Source organism: Aspergillus novofumigatus, assembly GCF_002847465.1.
Source record: "Aspergillus novofumigatus IBT 16806 chromosome Unknown P174scaffold_8, whole genome shotgun sequence".
Lineage (NCBI taxonomy): Eukaryota > Fungi > Ascomycota > Eurotiomycetes > Eurotiales > Aspergillaceae > Aspergillus > Aspergillus novofumigatus.
In genome coordinates this window covers 1,054,104-1,068,949 of record NW_020194281.1, presented here as the reverse complement: position 1 = coordinate 1,068,949, position 14,846 = coordinate 1,054,104, and the positions used below count along the sequence as shown (strand labels likewise).

The 14,846-nt window shown below is 44.6% G+C and overlaps 6 protein-coding genes across 6 annotated transcripts; 5 read left to right on the top strand and 1 right to left on the bottom strand.

Moving 5' to 3' along the window:
- Positions 1–151: 151 nt before the first annotated feature.
- Positions 152–2,689, bottom strand: P174DRAFT_463715 (WD repeat protein; the record flags this gene model as incomplete). The annotated part of the gene is made up of 5 exons (XM_024830308.1): positions 152–243; positions 429–1,355; positions 1,542–1,608; positions 1,698–2,310; positions 2,382–2,689. The coding sequence occupies 5 exons, from the start codon at positions 2,687–2,689 to the stop codon at positions 152–154; spliced, it is 2,007 nt and encodes a 668-aa protein (XP_024678860.1).
- Positions 2,690–2,939: 250 nt separating this feature from the next.
- Positions 2,940–3,555, top strand: P174DRAFT_434657 (DNA-directed RNA polymerase core subunit RPB10; the record flags this gene model as incomplete). Its single annotated transcript, XM_024825888.1, has 4 exons — positions 2,940–3,071; positions 3,230–3,300; positions 3,371–3,457; positions 3,513–3,555. The coding sequence occupies 4 exons, from the start codon at positions 2,940–2,942 to the stop codon at positions 3,553–3,555; spliced, it is 333 nt and encodes a 110-aa protein (XP_024678859.1).
- Positions 3,556–4,016: 461 nt separating this feature from the next.
- On the top strand, positions 4,017–4,497 carry P174DRAFT_292260 (uncharacterized protein). Its single transcript, XM_024821596.1, has one exon. It carries the CDS (start codon positions 4,165–4,167, stop codon positions 4,441–4,443), a length of 279 nt encoding a protein of 92 aa, XP_024678858.1. The 5' UTR covers positions 4,017–4,164; the 3' UTR covers positions 4,444–4,497.
- An 803-nt stretch (positions 4,498–5,300) lies between these two features.
- P174DRAFT_463714 (uncharacterized protein) lies at positions 5,301–7,429 on the top strand (the record flags this gene model as incomplete). The annotated part of the gene is made up of 5 exons (XM_024830307.1): positions 5,301–5,459; positions 5,535–5,624; positions 5,688–5,801; positions 5,853–6,090; positions 6,132–7,429. 5 exons carry the CDS (start codon positions 5,301–5,303, stop codon positions 7,427–7,429), a joined length of 1,899 nt encoding a protein of 632 aa, XP_024678857.1.
- Positions 7,430–7,537: 108 nt separating this feature from the next.
- On the top strand, positions 7,538–8,090 carry P174DRAFT_292253 (uncharacterized protein). The gene has a single exon (XM_024821595.1). It carries the CDS (start codon positions 7,647–7,649, stop codon positions 8,043–8,045), a length of 399 nt encoding a protein of 132 aa, XP_024678856.1. The 5' UTR covers positions 7,538–7,646; the 3' UTR covers positions 8,046–8,090.
- Positions 8,091–11,098: 3,008 nt separating this feature from the next.
- On the top strand, positions 11,099–12,994 carry P174DRAFT_377774 (hexose carrier protein; the record flags this gene model as incomplete). The annotated part of the gene is made up of 5 exons (XM_024822781.1): positions 11,099–11,195; positions 11,260–11,367; positions 11,423–11,963; positions 12,018–12,410; positions 12,499–12,994. 5 exons carry the CDS (start codon positions 11,099–11,101, stop codon positions 12,992–12,994), a joined length of 1,635 nt encoding a protein of 544 aa, XP_024678855.1.
- Positions 12,995–14,846: the final 1,852 nt, after the last annotated feature.

Below are 14,846 nucleotides of genomic sequence, written 5' to 3'. Positions count from 1 at the left end.
TATTAACTGAGGAGCTTTATCTGAACAACTGAGGCGTTGCACATTGGCCATGGCATCAACGACGATGTAATCCCCAGTGAGTGGATCTGAGAGTAGGGATACCGGACAATGCTTCAAAGACTGTCGAGTAAGCAGGGACAAGGTCTGCACATCATAAACTCGTATATCGAACTGAGATCCGCACGTCCTTCTCGTTCCAGCCAGATGTCGCGGGACTTTTGAGGCAACTGCACAGGTTTGCGACTTTGAGCTCACAGCCAGAAGTTGATCGTCACACGGAGTGTTATCTTGACCGGCTGATGAACTGGTTGTTCTGACTATGTCGCCAACTGTATCCCAAATATGTGCCGAATGCAGGGATAGAACAACAAGATAGCGTCCCAAGAATCTGGCTGCACATGGACGACCCGAGTAAACCCCTACCCTACTGTGATGAATTTTGCAATTCTGCATATCCAGCAGGATGACGAGGCCGGAGTCCGGACTGGACCTGGTTTGCACGCAAACAGCAAGCACCGACCCGTCCTCAGAAAAGCCCATACAGGCTGCATTTGCAGGCTCAGTTCCGCCACCAATAAATTCGCCTTTTAGGTCGATAGTACCTCGACATTTCCAGGTCTGATATTGGTGTTCTGGATGTTTCGTTGCCAACCCCAGGCGCGGCCTGTTACTCGCGCACCAGAGGCGGAGCACGGCATCACAGCCCACCGTCGCAAATTCATGACTGTATGGTCTGGACGCGAGATCCAGAATAGGCACCGAAACGCTGTCGAAGGAGTGAGGGCTGTTGATACGTGTGGCTAACTCCCACATATTGGACACTTCGTCCCATCTCCAAAACTTGAGGTATGTTTCCCGGTAAAGCGTATGGCTGCCTGTCGAAGTACTATTCGGTTCAAGAGCCTTGATATCTTCAGGGCGCGGTATCCAGTCATCGATCGTCGCCATCCACTTCCCATCCTGACATATGTCAAGTTGACGGACGTCCGGGGCAACAATTTCGGTCCCCTCTGGACTGATCCTCAAAGTCGTGGCATTGGTCCGTGCAAGAGCTTGTCTGGAAATTTGACAGTTGGTGCGGATATCGTATGTCTGTAGCACGCACGAACTCGTAGTAGAATGATAATCCCGTGCGGCATGACGCGAAGCTGGTACCGCCACTAGAAGCCGATCATGGAATTGTGGGTGCAATACAGCTGCAGGAGGTTGAAATGAGATACGCGACTCTGGCAGAGCTGCATCGGCAGGCTTGTTGACTTTGGGGCAAAGTTGCAGGCCAGTGATAGTAACATAAGGTTGCAGCTCTGTCGCTGACAGCACCATGATAGAGTTGTCAGCAAGCTTCACGATGTAAGCTTTTCCAGTTGTAGAAACGACTAGATTGCAAATGGGTGAAGAGAGATGAGGTAAAAACTGCTTGCGACCAGTGTCTAACTGCCATAGGACCATGACTGACTCATCTCCGCCTGAGATTATGTAGTTACCTGAATCCTGTTAACGGGGCTGCCTCCTTACTTGCACTGGCTAGAGTAGGGACATACCATCCTTTGACCAACGGACTGCATTGACGGGACCTCTATGCCAATGTAGCCGTCGAGGAACCAGACCCTTGCTATCGTCCGAGCCAATACCACCTGTAGGGGAAAGAGCAAAAAAATCAGGATAGATTAAGATTGAGCCCCGGATTCGCCCAAAACAAGGTCCATGGTATCTAGGTTATTGTCCTGTGAGCCCTGGGGTATTGTTCGATTTCGTGCTCTGCTCTCTCGGACATCAATGCAAGTGACACGGACAGGCAGGACGACCTCCCTCCAGGCGTACTGCATAGTTGACGGGTCTGGCGTGTAAAATTCCCTGGTGCCAAGCAGAAGGCGCTGACCAGCCCATGCGACTATCGCTTGTCCCTGTCTGAAAACCCTGAAATGGTCTATTCGTTGGGTCGTTTCAAAGACAACAATGTCGCGTGGTGTTTCACCATTGAATAAGGTGACTGTAAGTTGTCTCTTTCCATCCTTGCGCCCTCGCAAAGAAAAGAGAAGCTCATACCTTAATTTCCCGACCTCAGAGGGGCATAATTCAGCGAGGAGTGTTTCTCGAGCCAAATCCCAAGAAGCGATTTGATCTCCAGAAAGCCAATTCCACTTGCTCACACAACCAGTTGAAGTGATGATATAAAGATGTTGCGGATTTTCGGAGCAGATATTGTAACCAACGACTTTTTGACCATCCTTTAACTGTAACGTACGGGACCGGTAAGAGGTCCCAATCGAATGAACATGAATTGCTGTTTCAGTCCCGACAAGAAGATACCTAAAAACAGATCACTTAGCGCTCTTCGCTATAATAATCAAGCCTTCGCATCAACTCTTGAGGTAGCTCACTCTTCATCCGAAGTGATAATCGGGTCGAGGTTGCTATACTGCCCACCGACTGGACTTGAGAGACACCAATTTTCGCGGGAGAATTTCGTCTGCTGCTCACGAGCATGCGCAGAAGTATCTTGTGTGGAAGTGGCATTCTGAGTGTTATTCTCAGTCGCCTTTCCTTTAGCAGCTAGCTGCACGTCTTCAGTAAGATCAAGTGCGCCCTTGGAAAATCGACGACGCTTGGTTCTATCCTTCTCGGTGCGCAGGGCATCGCTAGTTCTGGATCTTTTTGTATGTCCTGACGCAAGAGTCGAACCCGACATTGTAAGGGAGATTAGGCAAGGTGAGGTCCGGGGGATCAAACTGAAACAATGCAGCTTAGTTCAGACTGCTACAATGACCTCAGAGATGCCGTGAGCTAGTTCGATATACAAAGAGTCATGGTACTCTTGTGGTCTTGTTTTTTCATTCAGTTCTTTTTTTTCTCTTTCAAAGCCTTTAGGGTCCCACCAAGATCTCCCAGATTTTCAGGCTAGTATGTATATGGTTAGCTAATTTCCTAAAACAGTAAATATGTGGGGAAGCGATGCAAAATTATATGTCCGCATTTCTAGTACCGTTCAGGATATTCGTTCATTCTTCTGTTCAGTCTCTGCAAGTGTCATAACAGGATCCAATAAAGCAATATCATTTTTGTTCTACATTGTGTGTCCTGTATTGACCTTATATCCTCTGCATCTTTCTTGATCCTCTCAAAAAGCTCATTAGCATACAATTTGAACCAATGATTATCCCTGTTCGGTGCTTTTCTTGTGGCAAGGTAAACTTGAACCTTTTAACAAGCTGCTTGCTGTTGCTCATAGATTTCTAACCAGGTTGTCGGTGATCTTTGGGAACGTTATTTACAGCTACTTGATGAGGGTATTCCGGATGGGTAAGTTTGACCCTCCATTTACCCAGTTTTTCCTTCGAATTTAATTGTTTTGCTAATACCTTTCGTAAAGTGATGCTATGGATCAGCTTGGTTGCAAGAGGTACTGTTGCCGCAGAATGATCATGACACACGTCGATCTCATTGAAAAGCTTCTCCGGTGAGTATATATGATCCTGACTTCGCACGCAGCTATGCTTATACTCTCCTAATAGGTACAATCCTGCTGAAAGAGATCGGGCAAAATCTCAAATATGATGTTTTCTGTCTTCTGGCTGTGGGATCTATTGTGCCTACGTACCCTCAATATCTCCAATTCCGCTTTCCCTGGCCAACTTGACAGAACGACCGGGTTATGCCCATAGTGCAAGACCTTGGCCACAGTGCAGGGCCTTGCTAGTCCCGTTTCGGCGGCAGTACCGACTTTTCCCATCCTCCCCGTCGCTTTAATGCTATCATGCCTCTCGATTACCATGAGGGCCACGCCTACTTCTGAGTTCGAACCGACAGTATCCGAAAAGGCAAGGTATAGGAGAAGTAAAGTGGAACCTTTTCCTCCGTCTGCGGGCATCGATCACATTTCCTCACTTCTGTGATTCTGCGCTACTTTGCCTGTCGATCATGTGGATAATCTGAATTGTAAGAGCTCAGCATCTCAGATCAGTCTTATTTGAGTCGCTTTCGTGCTTTCGTGCTGTCAGCCTTGAGACGTGTGATTAATCTCGGGCGATCTGTCATATTCCTTACGTTCGAGGTGCTTTCTGGATACTGGGTCGACTTTATTTTGACTGTGAAATGAGGATGACTCGAGCTTGAACAGTGATTTACATATGCAATAGTTGAGCTCTTGTCTGGGAGAACATCAGGATGCCCGGGGCACTCTGTTGCAGCTATGCATTTTGGCCTAGCTATAGTTTGATTGCAGCCAACTTTACAACCTGTTATAAGTATGAATTGTTTGCCACCACTTTCAATCTTGGCCTAGGAATGAAAATGCTGCCATGCAGCAGCGTTAAGCTCCTCTATATCATGCATGTGACTACTGTTGACACAACTATATTCGGGCGTTTTGATCTGAGTTCCGTATTCTATGGATGCCGCAAAGAAAGAAGAGGTAGCAAAGCCCCTTGCTCCTATTGCTTGTAGCTGACATATATGTACCCGCTACAATGGAATCCTTACACCTGGATTGAGACTGGCAATTATAGTAAATCTTCGGAAATTATTTGCACTAACGTATGACCCTGCAGCATATGTCCAAGAGTACTCAGTATACATCAGCATTTGAACCAATGACAAGGCAATTATTACTATAAATTCCCCATTCCTAGCCGTCACGACTTCCCTTATCAAACAAAGAAAGCCACTGATATGTCTCATTAGCTGTAAAGAATTCCAAGCTAACCTGGGTGCAGCCCCTCATACTTTAAATGCTTTAAATGGTTAACTACCTACCTTACTTGTTATCAGGTATTTGCTATAAAGTAAATCAGTATGCACCACATCTGCAAAATTTATCTTGAAAGAGATATAGGTATACTGCTCTTATACAATGCCATGATATTACGGTTTGCTTAACGGGGAATTACTGCGCTCATGAGTGAGCATTAAAAATCAACAGCTAACTTTCAACACACTGTGGCCTGGACCCTTATAGAACAAGTACCTAATAGACGCCCAACTGCTTCGTACCAAAGCGGGGAGATTGTTTACGCAGCACAGCCCGTCCAAGATCAGACATACTTATTATCAGAAGCTAAGCCAAAAATGGCCATACCATGTTCTTTGCTGTTGCAGTCGAAAGAGGAGCACTACTGGGCTGAGGTTGACTGCACAAAGTGGCACTCCATTATAGCCGATTGGCAGATTCAAAAAATACTGGACACAAGCCCAGTGACTCCTTCAGGATGTAAGGACCTGAGAGGATTTCCGTCGGATGACCTTGTATTTGCTAACACACCAGGTCCATTGATGATCGCCCTGCCAAACATGGACTCGAGACCATGGATATCTTGGACGCTTCACTAACAATTCCATCACACGATCAGACGGACGCTGTAGAGCACGATGGCACTGGCATCTATGACTCGGAAAGACCACTTGCATCTAAAATCACTAAACCCGAGCAGCGAATATCTCACACCAGCCAGACCGAACTCAGGGTAGGTGTTACTTATGCATGAAAGAGTTGATAGTCGTCATTGACCTTCATCAAAATATAGGTACAAACAAAACAGACTTCTCTTGCCGCTCTCGGGCCACGAGCGAACAATGATGATGATGCTCCACAGTCTGTGATACATGCACCTCCTGGCTTTCGCCAATTTGTAAGGATCATGTTAGACGATCTGTGGGCCGTTACCTAGTTGCTAAAGCCGTGTCTGTTCTAGAAGTTTGGCACCTATGACGACTCCGACAGCTTGATCAACCCAGTTTTGGCATCAACGCACAGCAACTTGGCCGAGATAACACCATCGATGGTTCGAGACGACGAATCAGGAAAGGTGCTTTATCGCTCCCAGTCCACAAGCTAGCAGCGACTGACTTCGTTGTAGAAGCACTCTATATCACCGTCTCCTTTAACCACTTCTATTGAACCTGCGAAAGATTGGTCAGAGCGAGCAACTCCTCGAGCACAAACAAGGCAAGATTTCGAAAACATTGGCCTCCAGTCTCAGCCGAGTGTTCTCGCCGGTGAAATCTCGGCTCCTAAGCAACATACATCTACGGACTCTACATTCTATGAGCCGAGCATTCTTGTCCATCAGAATATATCTCCAGTTCAAACTACAGGTGTCTCTACCACAGTCGACGGGGGTCAAGCACACTCGAAGCCGCCGCTCGGCATCTTTTTGACGGTGAAGCTGAGATCAAAGCACTCAAAACAGCGCTCGCGGAATGCTGGACGCTCTGTAATACATTAGCCAGGCTGAACTATATCCATCGCGGGCGTACTGCGGGCAACGCTGGCACTGGTCTCATCGAAGAAAAGGCATGGACATCATGCTGGAAGCTGTGTCAGGAGTTATATGAGAGTCAGCAAGATGAGTATGTGTCGCCGGTCAAGCCGACGTTAGACCTGTGTCGTGAATTCTGCCAAACTTTATTTGAAATCCGCATCCGTGACAACGAGCTTGCAGATTCAGTGCTTCGGGTCAGTTTCGAATTAAATAATCATCTTTACAACACGCATGATCGGCATCTACCAGACGCTTTCAGGGAAAGGACGCTAGACTTCTATATCACCCTTTGTCATCGTCTCATGAAACAGAGGACCCGTGTCTCGGAGACCGACTCCCTTTTGAAGGCTTCTTGGTCTTTGGCGGAGATGCTGTTCACAATCCGCCAAGGTAGAAGGGAAGGGAGGCCGATAAATGAGGAAATGCTTGGCTCCGCTGTGCAAGCTTGCTGGGAACTCTGTGATCTTTTTCGTGAGGGGTGGACACAACGTAGCTTGCGTTACTCTGATCGTGGAACGCCACGACCGAGTCAGGCCACCTTCACCCATGGCATGCAGCAGGCCGGCCAACAGGAAATCGCTGCTACAGATGAACGGCTGCGCCTGCGAGGTAATCCCGAAACTCCTACGACCATTTTCGATGAGACCACCACTATTTCGCCGGATGACGCCCCAGTTCAGAACATTTTTCTCTTGGGAAAAGATGCCGATCAATTTGTGCAGGCAAGGTGGTCCTCGAGCTTGTCAACAGTCTCAGATATCAGCCAAGGTTCTGGGCAAACATCTTCGACAAATACTATAAGAACGTCGCCTAACGATACGACCCTGGCATGTATACAAGCTTTACTGACCAAGGCCGCGGTCGACAGCGGATTTCAGCCCGAGAAATCACAGAGCCTATCAAGCTTTGTAAAGACGCTTTCATCAGACGCGTTTGGATCGGCGTCGTGGCAAATTTCACTTCTGAGGAGTTATAAGAGTCTTCTGGCACATGACCCAGTGTTCCGCAATATTGACTTGCAACCGCACTCGAATGCTGCGGATATAGCAAGGGCTGTCCAAGTGACGACACAGGGCAGTCAATATTCTTGGCTGCGGGATCTCTATCGCCTGGTGTTCGGCGTCCATGTGGATGATGTCGCCAGTCGTCAGGGGATCGCACTTCAGGCATAATGCATCTCTTGGCGAGGATAACATTAGTATTTTACTTATTGTGGCTACTGTAACTCTGGCTTGATATGTCTATCCCAGCCACCATTATAATATTGTATATTGTTTGCTGATTGCGTCGATACTTTGTCTAGAAATCCGGTTCAATCTCCAGGAATAAGTACGGTAAAGCCTTATCCGGGCGGGGTTCCTCTTTTTCTCCCTCTATTCTTCCCCCAATATGAGTCGAGTGATTGTCTTGCTCGAGGGCTGGCTTCTTATAGTCTGCTTGTTGGGACCGACATGCCGATGGGCTCGTGAGAAAAACATTCCATGGAACTCGAAGCCGCCAGGTATTATTTCTCCTGAGATTGAGGCCGAAGTCAAGCCGAAGTATCAAGGCTTCGACGGAAGAACTCGAGTCTCTACTCAGTCTGTTCAGCAGTCTGTCCTGAAGACCTTCATGCCGTACTTACACTGGCTATTTCCATTCCCTCATTCTTGCCTACTCATTTTCAAAAATTCCGTTCTCTTACTTTTTAGGGCGATGTACTTGTTTGCAATATATTGGGTTTGCAATGACAAATTTAATATAATTTGGAGTACTCTGTGGGAGCTTTTATGTCTCCAAGGAACGTAATAATCTTCTCCTGCTAGAAGCTCTCTGGTGATCATAGGTTTACTAGGCAGTGCCAGGGTAGTATAAATCATGAGTGTATGCAGCATGTTGATTAAACTGTACATCCAGCTCCACACTCTGTACACTCTAAGCATGAAGCATAGTCTGACGATAAGCACGTAGGATCTAGTGTTAGGCAGAACATGGACATCATATAGCGTAGGAGTATTTCGCACAATCCTATAGTTTCATTGATTTCATTGATGTAGGGTCTGGTACATGGTAGATTTACTAGCATTATGCCTCTCTGCCTCCTCCTTAATGGCATTTTCTATCCATGACAAAAGTCCATCTGATACCATGTGGGAGAATCACATGCAAAGGGGTATTCTAAAGCTCGGCAAAGTTTACAAGTTATGTCTGGCAAATCAATCTGTAGAATGACCTCATCTATGGTAGAGGTATGGTTAGCGTGGAAATGGAAATGTCAATAGTCGGCCTACTATCTACAGTTCAACACTTAACTGAGCAAAGATGTTAGGCAGACATTTGCCATCTCTCATGATAATACTCTATGCGCCAAGTAAAGTGCATCACTCCGGTCAGAGGGCAGCACTGAGTTGAAGGGGACGAACATCCTCCCTCAGCTCTGGTAATGCGGGGGTAGCAAAGAATGCTTAGCTGCTCCAGTACTGCATAACTGTATCCTGTCCATAGAAGCACATCATAAAAAATGCAGAGCATGCTTTTTGTAATTCTGATTTCAAATATTGAAAGCACCGCTTTGTTTTCTGGCAGTTCAATTCTTCTATATTATAGGATTACAATTACATAGGATCCCAGTGATATGTTGGTACTCCATAGACTAGCTCAACAAAGATAGTAATTATCATCTAGGGGGTCCTTGTGATGAGCAGTATAAAGTGTTCTAGCAATATTCTCAGTAGAGTTTCATGAAAAAATCTCACTGATGCCCATATAACCATTCTTTTTTCCCGTGTTTTATCGTTCATCGAAATTCCCATTTATCCATTTTTCCAACCATCCTGATTTTGAACAAAGAAAGAAAACAAAATTATATTGGCCCTATTGATCCCACTCAAATCTCAAGGTCGACATTTTAGCCACATACGCAACGCGGCGCACTATCATGCGAATCACAGCAGTAATGACAGGCATCCGCATCCCACAGATGTCATAGGGGGCCAAAAACAGTTGAATCACAATCGATCTTTGAGGAGAAATATGAATCCGGCAAACTTGGCGGGACCCAGCGTCAAGAACTCGGCATACTTTCCAAGGAATGTATAAGCACAAGCCCAGAAAGTTAAGAAACTTAAAAGCAACTTGGTTACCCCTAGGTTTTATTTAAGCATGATTCATTAATAAAGCAACATTGCTTCTTTTGATTTTCCATGCTTGTGTTTATGAAGCTACGTAGTCTGTTCTGGGGAGGCCGTACAGAGTACTAAAATAGCTACCTACATGTACCTCTCCAAGCAAGCAAATTAATAATACTATTGAACGGCGCAACCAATACCAAGTACAAACCATGCCAATAGAGTTACTGCACCTTAATGAAATCCTTAAGATGCAGGTACCTCTCAACCAGGTAGGTACTCCGTAGTGAGTAATGGCCGAGGAGGGAATCGGGATGAACCGTGCTAAACTGACAGCCAAGACATAATGTGGCTTGCAGTATCCACCTAGTATCCACACCAGTGCAACATAAAAATGTGTTCTTGGATGCTACAGTATGAAAAGGATAGGTTAGTTCACAGGCAACAAGTATAAACCACAGAATGTTCAATCGAAGACTCTGCAGGAAAGTAATAGACACAATACAGGCCTAATATAAGCATATTATCTTTTCTGGTTTTGGTTGAGAGAACCTGATAATTCACATAAAAGAATGTAAAAGATGAACCTTGATAGTTTGATAAGATTTTACTGTACTCTTTACCTAGGGCTGTACATACAGGCCATGAGATCCGCGCAATGTCCCCATGTGAAACTCCCAAAAAGAACCAAGGCATCAAGGCGTCTTTTCAAATTCCGCATTTCAGTTTTATTTCTCATCTCTTGAGTTTTTTTGTCTCTCTTTGGTGTCTCTGGATATAATTGTGGATACAATAAACCAGACCTTACGTATGATCAACCTCTTGGCGCTGTTTTAATTATTCATAAATAATATGGTTGCTCAATTAGCTGAGAACTTTGGTTCTGATTATTATGACTCGTTACTGTTGAAGTGAGAACTTCCATGGGTCAAGGTGACTACACCTACCTAGGTAGGCTACCTAGCTACCTTGGTTTCGGCCTGAGCCCGCTGCTTTTCAAGTCTTCCGATGTGTTAAGCCAATGGTAGACTTGAAGCAATAAACTAAAGCTTTACTCCGTGCACTAGCCCCAGAAGATCTCCGCCTCTCCCGACCCCATGTTCCCAATGATATATCTACCCTGGTTATTTTCACTATATTGATGGCTACCCTTTTCTCAAGGCAGATTAGCGGCGGGTTCCGACTAACCATTCGGCTACTTCTTGCATACTGGAGGTAAAAATTTTTGCTGCTACGAATTATGTTCCCCACCGCCCTCGAAACCTTGCTAAAAGCGAGTCGGAAAGAAAGGGAAAATTCAAGAGTTAGAGGAATTCTCTCCAACTCACGGATCAGCCACGGTGCTCTTGAGACTTGCGAGATTACTGTGGAGTCTTGGGTCGGATTATGTCTCCACACATTTTTCCCATGTTCTGGGGGAGGTGCGTGGGGAAATATATAAACATGATCTTCTTCCTCACATGTATCGATCTACCTACTCTCCTGCTCACACCAAGCCACCTTTCTTCCTTAGGTTGACAAAGCAAACCATCTCGGACTGCCTGTTAGTGTGTTTGTCTGAAAAATTTAGGCCTGGGAGTCCGGATCTGGCCGATACTCGCTGCCCTACTATAGGCCTAGTCACTCTTCTCGGATCTCTTGAGCAGGAGCTTGCGCCGTGTTGCAGTTGAAAACCTTCCTTGTTCAAGAGCATCGCTTCTGTCTACTAGGTGCTTACCACCTGGAAAGATCACCATGGCTGCCCCAAAATTCGCTGGCATGTCTGGCAACCTGCTTATGCGAGCAGTGACTGCCGCAGCGACCATGGGTTTCTTGCTCTTCGGTTACGATCGTATGTTAATAAAACGCCTGGAATCGAGTCACCTCTTTGGTCCCCAGCTGATTACTTGAAACAGAAGGTGTTATGAGCAGCATCATCGATGCTCAACCTTTCAATGATGTATTTACGGCGACTAGAGGTAATTCGACTATGCAGGGCACAGTAACTGCCATTTACGAAATAGGTATGTTTGACATCCGAAAGAATGAAACATGATCCTTTATTGATGCTCTCTTCAGGATGTCTCGTTGGTGCTGTCTTTGTACTGGGTGCTGGCGACTGGCTGGGTCGCCGAAAGTCGATCATGGCGGGTGCAACTGTGATGATCATTGGCGTCATCATTCAAGTAACTTCGTATCCGGGACATGTCCCTCTCGCACAGTTTGTCGTCGGGCGAGTTATTACTGGCATTGGAAATGGGATGAACACATCAACGATTCCAACATACCAAGCTGAGTGCTCAAGAACATCCAACAGAGGATTGCTTATCTGCATAGAAGGTGCTACTATCGCATTTGGTACTCTTATAGCCTATTGGATCGACTTTGGTGCATCTTATGGCTCGCCTGACCTTACATGGCGTTTCCCCATTGCATTCCAAATTGTCTTTGGTCTTTTGATCATCTTTGGAATGATGGTTCTGCCTGAGTCGCCCCGCTGGCTGTTCACTCGCGAACGATATGAAGAGGGCGAAACTGTGATTGCTGCGCTTATGGGCAAAGAGATATCCCATCATGATGTACAACTCCAGAAAAACATCATTCTTGACTCAATTAGGGCGTAAGTCATATTCTGGCGGTGTACCTAATGAGCCTGGTGCTGACTTTTCTATAGTTCAGGTCAAATGGGAAAGAACACCCCCTTGTCTGCTGTATTCACCGGCGGGAAGACTCAGCATTTCCGACGGATGCTTTTGGGGTCCTCCTCCCAATTTTTCCAGCAGATTGGCGGCTGCAATGCAGTCATCTATTATCTGCCAGTGCTTTTCAAGAACTCACTGAACCAGACAGAGTTTATGTCTATGATACTGGGAGGCGTTAATATGATTGTCTACTCAATCTTCGCTACATTGTCGTGGTTTCTGATTGAGCGAGTTGGAAGACGCAAGCTCTTCTTGTGGGGCACAGTTGGTCAGTGCCTCTCAATGGTCCTCACTTTTGCTTGCTTGATTCCAGGCACTCCATCTGCTGCAAAGGGCGCTGCAGTAGGTCTCTTCACATACATTGCGTAAGTACTTCTTGTGCCCTTCTGCGCCTGTTCATTTCACCAATTTAGGCCGGGATTCTAATACTGGGTATATGCTGATCCTCTTCAGGTCTTTTGGTGCCACCTGGCTGCCCTTGCCTTGGCTATATCCCGCCGAAATTTCTCCGATCAAGACAAGAGCAAAGGCTAATGCTATCTCAACATGCACAAATTGGCTTTTCAATTTTCTCATCGTCATGGTGACTCCCATCATGATTTCTAATATTAGCTGGGGTACTTATCTTTTCTTTGCATGTATCAATGCATGCTTTCTCCCGGTTATTTACCTCTTTTATCCTGAGACTGCTGGGCGGTCACTGGAGGAAATTGATCTTATCTTTGCGAAAGGCTTTTTAGAGAACATAAGCTATGTTCGTGCTGCTAAAGAGTTGCCATTCCTCTCCGATGAGGATGTTGAGCGGGTGGCTATCCAGTACGGTTTTGGCCCTGCTGATGCGGACATCAAGGGCAACGAGAGTAGCGACAGTGCAGAGTTCAATGCTGCGAGGATGGAGGATCATGCGACGGCCGATCCCGAGAAGGGTGCGTTCACCCAGACTAATTAGATCTCTCGCATTCAGGATTGGCGGAGTTGGGATCTTTCCGCGTCGTTGGCTTGGAATATGTTTCGCCTTATGTCGATCTTCTGCCCCCTGGTGTTCGCTTGAATTATGTGGAGCTTGCTCTGCTGTGTTCGGTTCTGTTGCTATGGATGCTTTGGATATATTCCCTGCTCTGATAGAGTTACAGAAGCGTGGTCATACTCAAATATCTAGACTTGATACCCATATCCTATGGGCCTATGGATGAGAATTCTTACTATGGAAGTTTGGAGTATTCGAAAGATCAACCCATTGTAAAATGTAATTCTAATAGTTGAATGGGAATCTGGCCATACCTCTAATAGTATATGCCAGTTCCAGCTTGAAAAAATACGCTGTAGTAAGCAATGTAATATCATAGCACCCACCTGCCTGGCCCCTACATTGAAAGATACAGGTGGCTATGGCGAGGTCGCACCATACATACATAACAATGACTAAATATGTAGGGTGGGTGTTCCTTACTAGATTATAGTGTAAGATATAGAGATAGACACTGTGACACGTGAGACACTCAGGTTAGGCCTATGTCTAGGCAGCCTCTTATGCGCAATCCATACAGCTCTAAGAAAGATCGTCAGAACTGTGACCCTGTGGGAGTATGGAACTGTGGATACCAAGGCAACTATATTCCTATGTTACAGGCATGGTCTGCTAGTTCCTTAAGTTGTCTGGCACTTATAAATGGTAGATGGCTAGATGCACTACATGGTGATGCCATAACTCATAAGCCAGGTGAAGATAGTTATTATTCTAAATCATTAGCTATAAGAACTAGGTAAGTAAGATAGATACCTATACCATTATAGTCTTTATAGGTATATAATAATATTCTATGTGTAGCGGGCAAGGCCTGCTAAGTGCTCAAGCCTACCAGCACTTGCAATCTGCCTTAGGCATCAATAAACTCTAATCTAAATTAGATATTAGCTTATGGTCATGTAATAATATACTAATTAATATAGTAAGCTATATTATATAATCTTAGCTATAATTTATATACTCCTTTTTATATTTAACTACTGTGTCCTAGCTAGAACCTCTTAGTAATTTCTTACTATCTAAATCCAGGTTATAGATTTATATAGCTTCTAGCCTGTGATATTAGAAATTACTTACTAACCTTAGAAGACTAGATAAACTAGACAAACCAGATAAACTAGATAAACTAGATAAACCAGATGAACCAGATGAACTAGATGAACTAGATGAACTAGATAAACCAGATAAACCAGATAAGCTAGATAAACTAGATAAACTAGATAAACTAGATAAACTAGATAAACTAGATAAACTAGCTAATTAATTAAGATAGCTGAAATAGAAGATACTAGTAGTATAAGTAGTATAGCCTATAATAATATATTATTATAGATATTAATATTCCCTAAAGAATAAATATTATAATAGGCTATAGTATAGATAAATCCTATAGCTTAGATAGCCTAATAGCTATAGGAGATACTTAAGTAAATAGATAGAATTAAAGCCTAATAGATAGCTATTACTTCTATAGAGATAATATTAGTACCCTAAGTTACTCCTATAGTATCTACCCCCACTGCCACCCTTATAGAAGACCTAATAAAGAGACTAAAGCTAATTCTACTAGATCTAGAATAACATAATAATATTAATAAGGCTATATATAATATTTTCTATACTAATCTAATAATAAAGCTAGAGATAGACTACCTTTTACTTAGTAGTTATTATAACTATATATAGTATACTTTTACTAGACTTAAGAATTAAGTAGCTACTATAATAAGTCCTTAGATAGACTAGTATACTTAGAATTCTACTATAACCCTAG